This window comes from Giraffa tippelskirchi, chromosome 7 (assembly GCF_054371585.1).
Source record: "Giraffa tippelskirchi isolate mGirTip1 chromosome 7, T2T-mGirTip1v1.2.pri, whole genome shotgun sequence".
Taxonomy (NCBI): domain Eukaryota; kingdom Metazoa; phylum Chordata; class Mammalia; order Artiodactyla; family Giraffidae; genus Giraffa; species Giraffa tippelskirchi.
Window position 1 is genome coordinate 87,948,535 of NC_137281.1, and position 17,750 is coordinate 87,966,284.

At 48.9% G+C, this 17,750-nt stretch overlaps 1 protein-coding gene and 2 pseudogenes across 2 annotated transcripts; 2 read left to right on the top strand and 1 right to left on the bottom strand.

Annotated features, from left to right (window-relative positions):
* Positions 1-7,459: 7,459 nt before the first annotated feature.
* On the top strand, positions 7,460-10,641 carry LOC145513814 (ciliated left-right organizer metallopeptidase-like; annotated as a pseudogene).
* A 717-nt stretch (positions 10,642-11,358) lies between these two features.
* Positions 11,359-13,123, top strand: LOC145513815 (ciliated left-right organizer metallopeptidase-like; annotated as a pseudogene).
* Positions 13,124-14,843: 1,720 nt separating this feature from the next.
* On the bottom strand, positions 14,844-17,700 carry C7H14orf119 (chromosome 7 C14orf119 homolog). 2 transcript variants are annotated; one of them, XR_014058654.1, is made up of 2 exons: positions 17,610-17,700; positions 14,844-15,850 (listed from the first exon to the last, which is right to left on the bottom strand). XR_014058654.1 is itself a non-coding variant. In XM_081506619.1 (2 exons), the coding sequence occupies exon 2, from the start codon at positions 15,965-15,967 to the stop codon at positions 15,539-15,541; it is 429 nt and encodes a 142-aa protein (XP_081362745.1). In that variant the 5' UTR covers position 15,968; positions 17,610-17,700; the 3' UTR covers positions 14,844-15,538. The 2 variants fall into 2 exon arrangements, 1 of the variants encoding a protein (XP_081362745.1); XM_081506619.1 differs by having other exon boundaries at positions 14,844-15,968.
* Positions 17,701-17,750: the final 50 nt, after the last annotated feature.

Genomic DNA, 17,750 nt, shown 5'->3' on the forward strand with positions numbered 1-17,750 from the left:
GTATCTCCAGGCCCTCCTGCTCAGGCCTGCCGACCCTAGCCTGGCTCTCTCTCACCTTGAGGTGTAGCTCTGGGACTTCCTGCTCCAGGAGACCAAGGGAAAATTCCAGATGGCTCTGATGTATTTATGGTCACTCAGCAATTGATCTGAGGAGAAGGCAATGGCAACCCACTCCAGTATTCTTGCTTGGAAAATTCCATGGACGGAGGAACCTGGCGGGCTACGGTGCACGGGGTCGCAGAGTCGGCCACAACTGAGCACGTCAGCACAGCAGCAACTGATCTGAGACTCAGTCCCTTCTCCCCAGCTCCCAAACTTCAGCCTACCAGACTGACAGACCCCCACGCTTCCAACCCACCTGTGCCCACCTTTGACCTCCATTCCTTGGGGCTTAGGTTCCTTAAAGAATCTGAGTGCTTGGGGGACGAATTAGTTGGGAAAGACCTTGAGACCTGTTCATATACAAGAAAATTGATAATGAGGATGACAACCCCCCCATGCAGTGAACCCCACGTGGAAAGCAGTTTTTTCATAGAACTCTAGCCTGAGAGGCATAATATGACAGTGCTTGACAGCCTGTTTGAATTTCCCTCGCTACTTGCTAGCTATGTGACCTCGTGCCAGTTACTTCTCTCTGTACCTCAGTTTCCACATCTGCAAAATGGGAGTAGTAGTAATGCTGTATGTTCATAGACAGTGCCTAGCACACGGTGAGCACGAATACTTGTTATCGTTTCCTTTTGCTACAACTGAAAGGACCTCAGAGATCTCATCTAAACTTCTCATTCTGCAGGTGAAGAAACCGAGGTCTCAGAGAGGAAGGGACTCACTCATAGAGTCATGCGATGGGTTAGAGGCAGAACCAAAATTAGCTCCATAAAATCACAGATCTCAAAGGGGCTGGAAGCAACCTCAAGAGATCATCTAGTAGGCTTTGCCCTCAAACAACAAGATAGTGTGAGCCACATTTGATAGATAAAGCAGTTGAGGACCAGAGGGATAAGAGGCATTCTCCGGAAGCTCACCCAGGCCCTTTGCTGGCTCCACACACACCCCTGTCTCTCTACTTTGCACTCACACCCTCCCCTTGGAGGCATATGGAACAGTGCAGGGCACACGGGTCCCGTTCAGTCAGTAATCAAGGATTGTTGGATAGAATCAGAGACATGAGAGATTATACAGGCTGGTTACAATCTCTCCTAGGTCACCAATGACTTACAGGCCACTGCCGAGAGAGCAGTGCTAGACATCAAGGAATAACCTTCTGAGAGGGAGAGAGTCTGGGGTGTAGATCCTCCCAGTCCTCTCTCTCTCCCTTTACCTCCACATCCCTGGGTCAGAGCCTCCACATTGCAGACATCTGCGTGCACCATGCCTACCTCACCCAGGACTCAGTCTCTTTCCTGCCTTTGCCTCTGTGCTTTTCAGGCACCATCTTCCCTACATCTGTGCCCTGGATCCCCCTGCCCCAGGTCCGGTTTGGACAGACAGATCTGAACCTCACTGGATGGTTTATTCTACCTGAGTTGGGAAGAAGGAGGCGCCCATCTCAGTGGATGCCTGGGAGAATCCCACACCTTCCTTTCAGCCCAGGGGGATGGGTTGCATAAGGGGGGTTTGTACAGAGCATGGTAAGTGACTCAACCTCCGGATTTCCTCCTCTCAGCTCAAGACCACTGCCCCTGGACTGATGTTCAAGGTTCTGGGTGATGGGACCTGGGTTGCTTCAGAATCAGTCCTATTTCTTTCCCATAGTTCTGAATCATGTCTCCTCCCAGCCCCCAGCACCCGGGGCTCCTCGGGGCGGGTGCCTGCCACGGGGTCTGGAGGAGAGCCACAGCCCCAGGTGAGAGAAGCGCATACCTGGGCCCTGCCTGACGCAGAGTGGTGAGCACACTGCAATCCTCTGTGACAGATCGTATCCCGGGGAAGTCACACTTTTGGAATGAGGTTTTTCAACTGGTTTGGTAAATTATTCCACAAGTATTTGTTGAGCATCTTTCTCATACCAGGCCCTTGCAAGTTTCTGAGGACACTGTGCTGACCAAGATAAGTCCAACTCTTCGCTGAATAATTCCTCCACCTGTTGTGTTCAGGCAGTGCGGGAGATTGTGGGCCGCAGGAGAGTGAAGTCAGGTGCTTAGCCCCTAATGCCTGGGGACAGGACAAGGACTCTGCAGCTGCTTCACAGCCTGGGAGGGTGATGGCTCTCTGCTGCTGCTGGAGCTTACCACTCCTGCAGCAGGTAACACAGCAGGAGGAGGTAACACTGAAGTTGAAACCTTAAAAATGTCCTAGAGGAGGCAGATGCGCTAAACTGGGGGGAAGGGGAGCAGGGGGAGAGCAAATGCCAAGGCCCTGAGGTGTCCTGGTCCAGAAGAAGCAGGGAGAGCGGGTGAGGCTGACGGAATGGAAACGTGGAAGAATAGTAGGCCAGAACTGCACCGCCCTCCCTCCAAGACAGTCTTCATCCCCTCTGAAGGAGCAGGCTCCCTGCTCCCCAAGCCCCTCCTCCCCCACCACCCCGCCACAGAGATGCCTGCATCCAGAGGTGGCAGAAAGTAGGCACCCCTGGGAAGGGTGGTTAGTCTCACCCCTGCCTCAGGAAGGTACAAGGTCCTGGGACAAGGGCATGGGAACTTTGAAAACCAGCAAATCAAGGTCCAAACAGCATATACCTGTGTTCCCTTGGCTTTACAATCCACAGTTTGGCCCACTTTTCCTTCATGAGCAAAACTGGGACCAGTGTAAGAGTCCTGAGCTGACAGCCCAGATCTTAGGCCCCAGGGAAGGGGGAAAAGGGAGGATGTTGGACATACCACCAAGAGGGAGGAAGTTGTCCAAGGTGAGCCTGCCAAGGTCAGTCCGAGGTGGCGGCTGCTTGTGAAAGCTGCTCCCCCTGCTTGGTGCACACCTCCCCACCCCACCCCCCATGGATTGCCACATGCCTGGGCCCCCAGGGCCCCCATCCCAGTGTTGCAAGATCCCGGTTGGGGTTGTGGGGGTGGAAAGGGGCCTCTTCACCTCCACCCCCTACCCTGCCCCAAGCCAGTGAGGGGACCATGGGATGGAGGGGGCCATATGGGAGATGCTGAGGTGACAGTAGCCGGGGCCTGTGCACTCCTCCGGCACGGTCACTTCCCGTCACCACCAGTGGGCAGAACTTTCCTTTCAGGACTCAGCTGGTGCTGGGCCCCAGTGGGAAGGATCCAACCTGGACAGGACTCCAGGCTGGCCTGTCAGCTGCCCCCATAAGCAGACCTTGCTTGGCCCCAGAAAAGCACCAATGAGAAGTTCACTGTGGAGGCCCATCAGAAACTCCCTGAGGCTACCCCATGGGGAAATGATGGGTATTTTCAGAGGAAAATGGCTGTACCTGGCCATCAATTCTGACTTCAGGGAGCAGCATAAGTTCTAGGACTTGGGAGAAGGAAGGCTTCCTACTAGGGAGAGACTCCCCACTGCAGAGCTGGAACCTCCCCTTCTCTTTCAGAAACCCAGATCTGAGTTAGGTAGAGGCAGATTGTACATAGCATGGATCCCCCACACCCCACAAGCCAAGCTTCACACCGAAGCCCCAAACTGTCCAACACCCGATTGCTCCCCACACCTAGCACTGTCACCCCTGGCCAGACCATCCAGCCCTGCTGCAATCGGGACGGTTTGCAAAACGCCTGTAGCTCCCGCTTTGTCACCATCTGAGGTTAGGACTGTGCTCAGGAGATAAGCCCTGGCCCCACCCGCCGTCCCGAGTGAGACTGCTGGCCTGCTGCAATCGGGACGGTTTGCAAAACCCCTGCTGGCTTCAGCTCTGTCACCATCTGAGGTTAGGACTGCGCCCCAAGATAAAGTCTAGTCCCGCCCACTGGTTCTGCCGTCAAACCTTACAGGCAGCAGGGCCAAGAGACAGAGCTCCAGGGAAGCCTGCTCAGGGTCTGGAAGCCTTAACCAGACCCAGCGTGAGGACCCCTTCTGCCTGTCCTCTCCCACCTCTTCTCCCCTTCATCCTCAGCCTCACTTTTGCACCCTGTCCTCATCACCATCCTTTCCCCTCACTCTCCATCTACCTTCTCACCTCTCTTCTTTCTCATCACTCTCATTCATTCATTTGCTCAAACAATACTTACAACCCTCTAGGCATTTTGCTTGTTATAGGAGCTACAGGATAAGCAAGAAGGACAGTCCCTGCTCCTCTGGGGTTTACAGATTCACAAAGGGGACAGACAAACATACCCTCACCAATAAATAAGTGGTTCTGAATTGCAGGCAGTGCTATGGGACAGAAATAAAGGGTGATTGTGACAGATGCTTATAAGAGAATCTGATTTAAAAGTGAGGGTCAGGAAAGGCTTTTGGAGGAAGTAACATGTAAGCAGATACCTCAAAGGTGAGTAGGAATCACTGTGGCAAAAACTGAGGGCTCCCAGCAGACGCAGGAGCTCCCCAAGCAGGACCTTCCCACTCATTGACAGAGGCTGGGGTTGGAAACAGACTAGACCGAGGGTGAGAGGTGAGGTCAGAGAAGAGCTGAGGCCAGATCTCGCTCTGAGGGGATGCAGAGCATCACAGGGAGGAACCACCTTCCAAAGGAAGAAGACATTTCCTCTCTCCTAAGGTGAAAGAGGAGAAACACAGCAGCAGACACAGACCCAAACAGGTCTGGAGTCCGCCAAGGTTGTTCCCCTCTCAGCGCTTCTGTTTTCACTAGGAAGAGGTGATTGCAAGTGACATAGTAAGAGGCTTCAAGGAAGAGGCTTGAAGGTGTAAAATCCCAGTTGCTGACAGTGGAAGCGGGAGCTGAGATCTCTGATCTTGGGAGTAGCCAGTTGAAGTCAATGATGACAATTTTAGGTGACAACAGTCTGTCCTCTGGAGGAACTTCCTTCAGGGGTCCTTTGCTACTTGGGAGCAAGTGTGAACAAGACAGATGTTGGGTTCATCTGGTCATGGGGCTCACCCAGGGAGGCAGGATAGATGGGACAGACAGGGAAGGGAGGGATTTTGTTTTGAATCTGGAACCTAAGGCGAATAAGAGGTGAAGAGACAAGAAGGGCCATGGTTCTTCAGTGAGCTTTAGAACAGCGGCAGTAAGCCGACTTGAGCAAACAAACCATAAGGAAAAGAGATCATATCAGCGAGTGGGATGTTTGATTCAGTTATTTCATAGGTACTGCAGTTTCTAGTGATAAGGCCTGGGTCTGACCCTGGGTGGGAGTGGGGAGGGCTTGCTAAGGTGGATGGAGAGGCATGTAAGATGAGAGGGTGCAGGAACTGAGAGGTGATCGCACTGGATGGAGCACCCAGATGGATGACACTACCTAGAATGACTTCTGTGCTCAACCTCACTTTCTCTCCACAACCCATGATCCACATCCCACATCCTATCATTCACCTCCACCTTCCATCAATATCCCCTTCCCATCTAGTTTCCCACCTCCATGCCCTCTTTCTCATCTCCGTCCTCATCCTCTCCAACTCCATTCTGTCTCAACACCTTCATCCTCTCCTTACCCCTTTCTCCCTCTGCACTTTTATCTTTCTCATCCTCTTCCTTTCAGCACTTTATTTCTCCTCCACATTGGGCACCTGAAAAGCTACTGCATGGTGGATTAAAGCCTGTGCCCAGGAGCCTAAATACATGGATTCAAATCCCATGGATACCACCTACCCATGTTGCCTCGGTTGTAAAAATGGGGTAATAATAACAGCTACCTCATGAGGTTGCCAAAAGGATTACCTGAGTCTTAAGTGCTTGGAAAAATGTCTGGGCACAAAGGAAGTGTCAATCACAGGATTGTTGCCCTCCTCCTCTCCTTGCCTCATTACACTTGCCTTCCTCCATCTTGGGCCTCCCCAATGGCTCAGCAGGTAAAGAATCCGCTTGCAATGCAGGAGACAACAGGAGACATGGGTTCGATTCCTGGGTCAGGAAGATCCCCTGGAGAAGGAAATGGCAACCCACTCCAGTATTCTTGCCTGAAAAAATCCCATGGACAGAGGAGCCTGGCAGGCTATGTCCATGGGGTCACAAAGATATAGACATGACTGAATAACTAAGCATGCACACACCCTCCATCTTCTCACCTCCATTATCTCTCTGTACCTACTTCCTATTTCTTCTGAGATGCAGAAATGAATCAGCCTCAGCCCATGTCCACATTCTGACAGGGAAACAAGCACAAAAAGAAATGTCAGGAGAATATAATAAGTACTACTTCAAAGAAGGAAATGCCCTTGGAGAATAGAGGATATGCAAACTAACACTGCCTGGGGGACTAAAGAAAAGTCTCAACAGGCAAATAAACCTCTCAGCTGGATCTTGAAAGACGAGGAAGGATTTGCCAGGCAAAGGCAGGAACGAAGTATTCCAGCCAAAGGAACTTGACGTGTTTCCTGTGCTGCTTGTGTTGGAAGGTCTGAAGTTGTGCAAATTTATGGGAAGTTAGGATGAACCCCTTCCCTAGAGGGGGCACACCCTAGCCCAGTAAGGCCAGAAGGGGGCAGCAAAGCTTTAGGAGCTGTGGCAGCCGGAGCCCAGAAAACCTCCAGAGCTGCAGAGACCTTGAACCCTTCCACAAGCCCTGACCCAGAGGATTTTCCTGACTGGGCCAGCCAGGCCAGGGGTGGAAAAAAAACAAAAACAAGATTTCTGACACTTGGAGAAGAAAGACTAGGTGTATCTCAGAAGAAGAACTGAAGTCCTCTAAATATGCCCTCTAACACATGTTGAACATCTTTGAACATCCTCTATTAATGTTTTTCCAGAGTTTACTTTTCTTCTGGGCAGGCCTATAAGCAGCTTCTATGAAGCCTCACAAAGTTAACACAACAGCCTCTTATAGGAGATGTTAGTCAACCTACATGTGTTTAAATGGCAAGCACTATGTGCTCTACACAGGTGGAGGAGATGCCTAAGTCTTGCAGCTGAGAGTTCACCCTGTACTGACCTGGGAGCTAGTGGAGGAGCCTTGTTTGTCCAACTCCAATGAAACAGGCAGGCATCTATGAAGCAAAGAATGCTCCTCCCCCCACCCCACATACACCATTATAGTAATTCCAATTTTTTGTTTCTGAGAATGTTTCAAGGTTGTCCACTCAGAATGACAGGAACTTATGCTGAGATGAAAGAGGGTTAGGAAAGAGTTAGGAAGCAGGCTCCTGTTTGGAAAGGTCAGTTGAGCCCTCAGGAATTAACACTGCCCCACTCCAGCTCTGCTTCTGGCAGCCCAAGGGGGGGAAGGGTGGGGGCTGCTGCTTGGCCCTTGTAGTTCACATTGGATCTCCTAGCAGGAATTACAGATCTAGTCAACAACACTCAAATCTTGAGAAAAATAACTCAAGCTTGGTGGAGGGGATTTCAAGAGCGATAGTAAAGAGAAGAAACCAGATATAAGTGAAGCAGGGAAAGAAGGGAGCAGAAGGCTAGATCCAGAACAGGCTATGGAGAGACGTTTATAAGATGTGGCTGCTGCCACTGCTCCTCCTGGGGATCTACTCCTCCTGGGGACTGCTCCTCCTGGGGATCTACTCCTCCTGGGAGCTGCTCCTCTTTGGTATCTACTCCTCCTGGGAGCTGCTCCTCCTGGTGATCTACTCCTCCTGGGGGCTGCTCCTTCTGGGGGCCTGCTCCTCCTAGGGGGCTTCTCCTTCTGGGGAGCTACTCCTCCTGGGGGGGCTACTCCTCCACGGGCTACTCCTCCTGGGGGCTGCTCCTCCTGGGAGTCTACTCCTCCTGAGGGGCTGCCTCAAGATGATGAGACACAGAAGTCTGAGCCTTCTCGGGCCTCCTTTCTCCCAACTTCACCCAAACTTCTGTTCATCCTCCCTCACCCTCCCTGGTCCCCAGGATCCTCAACCCCTCCAAACCCAAACCTGCCATATTGGAGATCCTGTATCAGAGGGAGCTTGGGATTCTGAAGGAGATGAGGGGATAGGGGAATTCTGAGCCCTGACAGCAGGGACAGAGGCTGGAGAGTGAGAAAGCTGAAGAGTGCAGGAAGACTGAAGGGGCAGAGAAGTCTATGGCAGGGAGACCACACAGAAAAGGAATGGGATGTCTAGGATGTGGAGGTAAAACCGCCCCTCTTGTTAAGTCCCTCTAAGGCAAGGACCCCTGCTTCTGAATCCAAACCCTGAACAATACTGCCATGCTGTCTGGGGAGACCCAGACACCCCAAACTACCACATGTTAAGTTCACATGATTGAGAGCGTATACAGTACTACTTCAGAACACCCAGAAATGTCTCCAGCTCACCTACAGCTGTTCAATTCTTGTCAGGTGCAGCCTCTTGAAACCAGCATATGAAGGAGAGAGTTGCTTGGAGGTGAAGGGACCTCTAGCCTATCTAGACCTCTCCACCACCAGCAGCATCAGAATTACTTAACGTGCCTCCTAACAGGGCAGATTCCTGAGCCTCCCTCCTCTGGCAATTTATTAAATCAGAGACTGGTGGGGAGTGGGGGGAAGACTCCCTATTCTGACCATCTGCCTAGATGATGTTCAGTTCATCAGACTAGAGACTGAACTGCTCCACCTCTAGCTCCTATCCTGGTACCCAGTTTCCTGTCATCCTCTCTCCTAGCCCAACCGCTAAGCTAGCTGAGACATTTCACTCCCTACCATACCCCTGACGCCCATCTCCATGGTTATGCCTTGTGGTCAGGGCAGGAACCTCACTACTGATCTATCCAGAAAGGGGGGTCAGGGATCTAAAACACTGATTTCTCCTGTATGTGTGGGTTGCCCACACTTCCAAGTGCCACCAAGAGGGGAGGATCAAATCAAATCCCTTGGAGAAGGAAATGGCAACCCACTCCAGTATTCTTGCCTGGGAAATCCCATGGACAGAAGAGCCTGGCAGGCTACAGTCCATGGGGTCTCAAGAGTTGGACATGACTTAGCCCCTAAACAACAACCATCCATCCATAGTCCCACCTGTTAGAGGTAATTTGTGTTACTCTTTTCGAGTGATGCTAAATAACCTGTTTGTTAACATGTGAATTCAAAGCACTAACTGATTTGCTCTTGGAGAATCTGAAGCTTCCAATCTGAGGAATTCTCAGGTTTCTCTAGGAAGGGGCAGGATACATGAATCTGGAATGACAACAGCCAAGTCAAGAGGTCCCCTAAGGGCCAAGGTCAGAGAGGTCAGAACCTCGAGAGGATGATCCTGGAGCAGACACCCAGGATGGAGACAGAGCCAAAGGGTAGACACCACCCCTCCCCCAGCTGTGGCCACTGCAGAAAGGTTCCTGAGAGTCACAGGTCCATTAGCCTCCTCCCCATCCAAGTGACTGCTCTTCTACTGCTTTCTGTGAGAATAGTCTTAAATAGAGTCTCTGTTTCATAAACGATGGAACTCTGTAAAAAAAAACAACAACAACAAATCAAATCCCTTTTCTTGGCTCTGCATCTCAATCTTAGATGTCATGGGAAAAAGGGGAGCATACAAGCTGTTTTAATTAAATTGTGCTTATTTGGAGGAATTCCCTGGTGGTTCAGTGGTTAGACCTCTGTGCTTTCACTGCTGAAGGCCTGGGTTCAATCCCTGGTGGGAGAACTAAAATCCCACAAGTTGCATGGTACAGACAAAAAAAAAAAATCATGCTTATTTGGGGTAACTTGGGGGCATGCTGATGAAGTTTGGATGGGCACTTAAAACCCCCCACACCGTCCCTTAGCACCACCTCTGCCAAGTTTCCTAGGCCTCCATTTTCAGGGGACCTCTGCATTACCCTAGTCCCCTCCTTTCTGCCCCCATCTGACCTGGCCCATGAATATTCATCTATCGTAGCCCCCACTGCCTGCTGCCAGCTGGACTAAGAAGACAGGCCCCTTGCTGATACCACTGTCTACTGCACCCAGCATTTCCCAGCCTCAGCCACAGTGTCATGGTCATGGTGACTGCTGCATGATGAATAGGAAGAAGCAGACAGGCTGAGGGAGGGGGCTTAGGTCACTCAGCTTCCCATGAAGTGGAAGGACCTCCTCAGGGTGGAATAGAAGGTGCCTCAAGCTCTAAGAAGAGCCGATTGGGCAGAGGGGTGAGAGTATGGGTCCTTCCTGCTGCGGTCCCTTCACTTTGCAGTCATGTGTCCTCAGGCCACACTCCATGAAATGCTCCATGCCCTGGGTTTCTCTGGATGGTTCTTTGAGACATGGAGGGAGGGACTGTCTGAATGAGGGCAAGGTCCCCCCCCACATCAGCCAGAGGGAATCACTGATATCTCACCAACCCCTTCCTTCCTCACTCTTCTGAAGTTTCCCTCTCATGTACCATCTCTCCTTTCATTCTTAGAGAGAACTGTTCTAAGCAAAGCAAGCGACAAGGCAAGATGAGTGGTGACAGCTGCTTTTCATCACAGCCTGGCCAAGCACTTGGAACTGTAGGAGGCTCACTGGGTGATTCCTTGGAAGAAGCAGTGAGAATGAGAACACCTGAGGGTCATGGAAGGAAGAGGGAGCAGTCAAGTGCTACCTCCTCCCGTGGGGCCCTTTGTCTTCACACTGGGAGGTCCGACTACTCCAGGGCTGTATAATGACTGCTATCTATGACAGTGCCCAATGCCCTAGGCTTGACCCAATCACTTGCTGCCTTCAAAGACTCAGACTGAGGCTTCCCTGGTGGTCCAGTGGTTAAGAATCCACCTTCCAATGCAAGGGACACATTCCTAGGCCAGGAAGATCCCACATGGCACAGAGCAACTAAGCCAGTGCACCACAACTACTGAACCAAAACTCTGTAGAGACTGTGATCCACAGCTACTGAAGCCAGCACACCTAGAGCATGCGCTCTGAAAGAAGAGAAGCCACCACAATGAGAAGCCTGACCTGAAGAAGGAAATGGCAACCTGTTCTAGTATCCTTGCCTGGAAAATCTCATGGACAGATGAGCCTGGTGGGCTAGTCTATGGCATGGCAGAGTCATACACAACTTAGCAACTGAACAACAACAACACACAATCAGGCAGATTGTGATTTGGGGAAATAGTTCTTGATGGAAATGTGACATAAAATGGAGAGTGAAGTGACCTAGCAATATGGAATACAGTTTTGTAAGAAATTAACATTTGTGTATAGAATAATAATTGCAAATATTCGAACAATAAAGTCCATGGCTAAACAAAAAAAAAAAAAAAGAAGAAGCCTGAGCACAAGAACTGGAGAGTAGCTCCCGCTTGCCGCAACTAGAGAAAGCTGTGTAGCAACGAAGACCTACTACAGCCAAAAAGTTAAATCAGTAAATCTTTGGGAAAAAAAAAAAAAAGACTGGGGCTAGGACCAGGTCAACCACAGCACTGCAGAGATGCTGTTGTGGGGCCAGGTGAGAAATAAGGGAGAATTGCAGAGGGCACTCATGACTCAAGTCAGCTTGGGGGAAGTGGAGAGGTTGGAGGGGGTTATCTGCTGCTAAAGTGGAATAGAAGCTGTAAGCATGGCTGTCCTTGAGGGATTTGGGGGATTCATTTGTTCTGAGGCCTCTTTGTCTTCCTTTCTCTCAGGGCCTGGCCTGGAATTTGGCCCTGTGACCACCTGTGGGAAATGGCGCCTCAGGCTTCTTCTGTACTGGCCGATGTGCATCTGCTGCGGGGCTGAGGGGCTGCACAATTGTCCCTCACCCTAGTGTCACTCTATAATCCCCCACACACAGCAGACTGGGCTGCCACTACCTGCACCTGGATAAATGAAGCTGCTCCCCAGGCCCCATGCTGGAAGGCTCCTGCAGGTTCAAGCCCTTGGTCAGTGGGGTGGGTGGACTAGAGAAAGGGGAATGAAACGGAGTGGGCCCGGAGAGGTCTCCTTCTGAGGCATCCGGACAAACACTATTCTACCCTCTGCCCTGCCCTTCAGAGTGAATGCTGAAACAAGGGAAATGGATTCCCACCTGGGGCAGAGAATCCCCATGGGGAGATCTACCATCCTGAGTCGGTGCTTCCTTGCCAACCTCACTTCACAGCTGCTCCCTGGGGACGAGACCAGGCATCCCTCTCAGATGCCACATGTCAAGGAAGCAGAGCTCACTGGCTGCTGCTGTTTACATCAATGCATAGAGAGGGCAGTGTACAAAGTGCAAGTAGAGGGATCATCCTGGGCCCCATGCCTTCCAGGAAAGGCTATTCAGATGGGCATAAGTAGAGTAGCTGTACTACACTGGCAAAAGTTTGGAAGTGCTCTTATGGTAGTACCACGCAACGTGTTTTTATGCACTTTTCTTTTTTATCATTGGAGTATAGTTGTTTTACAATACTATTTTAGTTTCAGGTGTACAACATAGTGTTTCAATATTTTTATAGATTATACTCCATTTAAAGTTACAATTTTGGCTCTATACATTGTGCTGTACAATATATCACTGTAGCTTATGTATTGATGTTCATTCATTTTTTACTAAGTACCTTACCGAGTCCATGACTCTGATTTAGAATGAACATTGTCCTTAGAAGGAGGGCTTGAGTAGGTAACTGAGGCTATAACTATGCCCTGCTACATATTTCCTTGCAGATACCTGGCTACGATGATCTTCTGTCCCTCATGTTGGTGGTGTTAGACTAATGAAGTTACCAATGCTATTACTTACAAACCTGTAAATCTTTCAACCCAAGACCTGTTATTCCAGCTGTCTTTAGGATTAGTTGGGCCCCCAGGAGACTCCCTGGGGAAGGAAGCATGAGAAACACTGACAGAAGCGGTACTACAAGGCTCTAGTGAGCAGAGAAGGCACTGGCAGGTAGAGATGCTTCCAGCTAAGGATTTATACAGGGGGCCAAGGAGAAGGCTGAAGTCCTTTACTTCATAACTCTCCTCTGAAGACCTTCCCGTTCATCGCACACCTGGCCTGCACCTGTTTCATGATATATACTCTTTCAGGGGCTATACTTCCATTAAGAGATCCAAGTGTCCAGAAAACAGAAAAAAAGAGAGATCAGTCCTTTTAGGTGCTATATCCACAGCCCCTTGATTACCACTAGTCTGGTGTTCACTGTGCATATGGGGAAATCTCCTGGCTGCCAAGAGCCTTCAGTTGGTATGCTGCCTAGGGCTCTGACCTTGACTCTCCAGAAGAAACCTCTAGAAGTTATCATTATGGAGGAGCCACCCTTACCATAAAACACAGCAAGTAACAGCAAGTAAGGTAACATTCCAAGGAGACTTCTTTCAAATTCCTGGAATCTAGGTATTTGAAATTGTATTGATTAAACACTCATTCATATGTATACTCAGAGAAGGCACTGGCAACCCACTCCAGTACTTTTGCCTGGAGAATCCCAGGGATGGAGGAGCCTGGCAGGCTTCAGTCCATGGGGTTGCTGAGAGTCGGGCACGACTGAGCGACTTCACTTTCAATTTTTACTTCCATGCATTGGAGAAGGAAATGGCAACCCACTCCAGTGTTCTTGCCTGGAGAATCCCAGGGATGGGGGAGCCTGGTGGGCTGCCGTCTATGAGGTCGCACAGAGTCGGACACGACTGATGCGACTCAGCAGCAGCAGCAGCATGTGTATACTGTCCTATGTACTGCTGTGCTGTCACTTCAGTCATGTCCGACTCTGCAATCCTATGAACTGTAGCCCGCCAGGCTCCTCTGTCCATGGGATTCTCCAGGCAAGAATATAGGAGCAGGTTGCCATGCCCTCCTCCAGGGGATCTTCCCAGCCCAGGAATCAAACCCACATCTCCCGCATCTTCAGGCAGATTCTTTCCTGTTGAGCCACCAGTGATTATACAAAGTTGTATTCCCGAAAACAAGGATCCCTAACTAACATGGGGCCTATTACTATGGGACACCTCTCCCCTCAACAATAATGGAGTTTACCCATCTCTAGGACATAGGGCTCCTAGTCCCCTTCTTTTCTTCTTAATGGAGTTTTTTTTTGTTTTTGTTTTTGCCTGCGCTACCTAGCTTGCAGGATCTTAGTTCCCTGACCAGGGATCAAATGTGGGTCCCCTGCAGTGGAAAGAGTCCTAACAACTGGAGCACCAGGCTGTCATCACTTTCTGAAGCATAACCAATGCACCTTGCCTAAACAGCATTGTCTAGCTCTTCCCCTAAGTCATTTCCCTTGCTGCCAAGTTCTCCTTCCAACAATTTAAGTTCCTGGCAGTCTTGGATCTTGGTCTCATTCATTTCAGGTTGTGTATACCCTCTTATTGACTTCCTGTTCAGCTTACCATTTAGAAGGAGATCTAGATATTAAAATAAAGGTAGGGAAAAAGAAAATAGCTGAGAGAGGGTCTGAGGGAGTTCTGAGTGAGGGAAGGTCTGAAAGAGTGTCGAGGGAGCAAAAGTAAAGAAACATAAATAGGAGTAACTTCAAAAAAATAAAAATAAAACAAAGGTAAGACCCTTCACCACCTAGGCATTATTCCAGGCCACATTATCACCTCTATGTTCCTAGGTTTTTGGTTTTCGGACCATAATTCTTTCATGACCCATCAAGGTCTGTCTGTGGGATTCTGCCCAATGTTGTTTTTCCTGTGGATGCCCTGGGAACCATGGCCTATCAGAAAGAAGCTACTCTTCAGGTGGGACCTCCTGCCCTTTTATCATTCACTAAAGCTCCACTGCACAACAGGAGGCCCAGTGGAGGGCTCAGAGGGTGTGATGTTACCTGGAGCATGACAAGGGTTACGGCAGAGATGATTTCTTAAGAGACACTGGATGGAAAGTTGATCTAATGTCTATACTTAAGTTCTATTTACGGCAGAGATGATTTCTTAAGAGACACTGGATGGAAAGTTGATCTAATGTCTATACTTAAGTTCTATTTTTCTCAGAATGCCTCTTTCTCTGTATATCAACATTACACTAGCCTTGCGATGAAAAAAAAAAAAACTAGAGACTTACAGTTCTGAAAATTCATTCTTTATTTTGATATAAAAAAATAAATCCTTCAGCCTGTAAAGAATGTTACTTGTTTTCATATTGTTGTAAAGCAAACTTCTAAGATAGGAACATCTGCTACCAGTTCAAAAGATCCCACATATACTTTAGAAAAAAAGTCACTGCTACTTGGATTCAAACAAACATCAGGGTAGAGGAACAAACATCTCTGTCTCCTGATTTTTCCATAATTTTACTAAATCATCACTAGGAAAGCTAGTAGTGGGGATTTACAAAATTATGCCAGAATTTGGTAATGACGGTGAAACTGGCCATTCAAATCCAGCTAGGTCATGACCTTGTACAAATGCTCTACTTGATACCCTACAGGCTGGGCCGGTAACAGATTTGAGTTATAACATATAGATTCCTTTCAGGTACAGTTGCAAAGAAAGTCTTTAAATTCTTGAAGTAAGCTAGGAGGCAGGCTGCTGATCTGGATTTGCTCAGATGGAAAACACTTACAGCAGGAGTCCAGTTGATAGGCTGTTGAAATCACCAGGCCTGTACTTGTCAGGTAGTTTCAGTCAGCTGATAGGGACACCATCTCCAGATCTTTGAGTGATACATTTGAAGTTCTCACAGTAAAGTTGTGGCCATGGCTGCATTAGCTCTGGCTATCTTCTTTGATTTTTTTTTTCTTTGATTTTTAATATCATTCTTTACCAGCTGTAGCAGCCACCGCTTGGTAAAATTTTGCCACAAAGTCTGGCTCACTGACCTCCAGCTGCCTGACAAATTCATTGCGTTCCTGCTCAGCCCAACCTCGAAACCACTGATCCCAAAGACGGAGCTGGCACTCAAAGATACAAGGTGGTCGGTTTGCTCCAGACACACTAAGCTGCTCCAGACTTTCTAGCAATGGCTGTAATTTTCCTGGTACTGCCTTAGCTACCAGGTCCTGAAGGAAACGTTCACGCTGAGGACCTGACCAGCTGGCAAACCAGTGAAGAATACACTTCATCTCCTGGGAAGTGATGTAAGACATTGGGGGAGGAGAAGAGTTAGAAATATTGTCTGGTACTGGGGGTAAGGGAGAAGGGAAGGATAGCGGCATTGAAGAGGAAGATGATTCCAGTGGCATCCTGAAACATAAAAGCACTGTGTGTACTCTCTGGATAAAGCAACGAAAATAAAGCTTCCCAACAACATGGAATCTTACCACACTCAACCAGCGTCTATTACTTTTCACCAATTTGGTTTACAGAAAAACAACAGGGTCCTTTATTATCCAACTACCTTACAGAAAGCACCCAAGAATAACTTCATTTAATATCTGCCAACTTTCCTCTTTTTCAAACCCATTACCCTCCCCAAACACTGCCTCCCTCCATCATTCCTACAAAGAATCTAAAAATAACCAAAGCATCCCTTGTTCATTCTTTCCCACCTAATTCTATGTTCCAGGTTGAGTAAAGAAAAAAATCAATGATTAATACTGGTCCAATACATCTTCTCTAAAATGAAAAAAAGGTACACATTTTTTAATTTACCAAGCAGCTGGTCAGGGCCCAGATGCTAATCATTCCTGAGCTATCAACAGGTTAAAAAAAAAAAAAGAAAAAATCTTATACAGTGAAAGAGCCTTCTCTGCAATGTGCATGTAGCCTCTGTCTGAAATAAGAACTTTATAACTGTATTATTTTCTTATATTTCCTGTAAAGCATCAGGAAAAATTAAAGAGCAGAGTTAGTGATGGTGCCTTGTCCAAAATGAGATAACAGAGTAAGAAAAAAAGGAGAAGCAGCCAATTGTTTTTTCAGGACTGAGAAAACGGTCTAGTTGGTTTGCTGGCTTAGGGACCTAACAAGTGTTATACTGCTGTGAACAATTCATGTATGAACACTTTTCCTTCGTATTTAATATAATACCTATTGATGACCGGCCTTAGCATCACTAATGCAACTGGGAGGTCAACCAGCTTGAACAGTTCTCAAATCTCAGTTTGAGTCTCAGTGAAAACAAACTACTTGTTTACGACGTATTTTACTGTTTGTGTTTCTTCTGCTCTAAGCTGGAGCGTTTCTACTGACAAAGGAACCCAGAAGCAATTAACATCAGTTCACTACAAAAACAGCTCAAGGAGGTTGCTTTTTCACAGTGGCCCTACAAGAAGCGGGAGAAGGCATGGCAGCCCACTCCAGGACTCTTGCCTGGAAAATCCCATGGGCGGAGGAGCCTGGTAGGCTGCAGTTCATGGAGTCGCAGAGTCGGACACGACTGAGCGACTTCACTTTCACTTTTCACTTTCATGCATTGGAGAAGGAAATGGCAACCCACTCCAGTGTTCTTGCCTGGAGAATCCCAGGGACAGGGGAGCCTGGTGGGCTGCCGTCTATGGGGTCGCAGAGTCGGACACGACTTAAGCGACTTAGCAGCAGCAGCAGCTACAAGAAGCAATTCCTCCTAAAGGAATTTTATTCTCTTATTCAGAGAAAGGGAGAACTTTTCCCGAGTCTTGCGACATAGCTTCCACGGGAAGTTCAAGTTCAATCATCAAGAATTAGTTCATAGGCTAGGTCCAAAGACATGATGCTGCCACCTTCCACTTTGGAGGCCACGAAACCTGGCATTCCGGGGTCCCAAAGAGCAACGTAGCCCTAGATGGGAGTGGCGGAGGCGGTAGCTGCATCCGTAGAAGAGTTGGAGGCTTGCCACACTAAGGGTAGCACGCAAACACTGAGTCTGACCCGGCCCAAGGAGGGAGGTACTTCTACACCGCTTACCTCCCCTTTTCTCTCACAGGGCACCCGGAGACCGTCACAACAGGGTTAGACTCCAACTATCGCCGCCGCTTCCATGTTTCCTGAAAACCCTAGGAGGGCCAACCCGGCAACCCACGCACTTCCGGTCCCGGACCCGCCCCA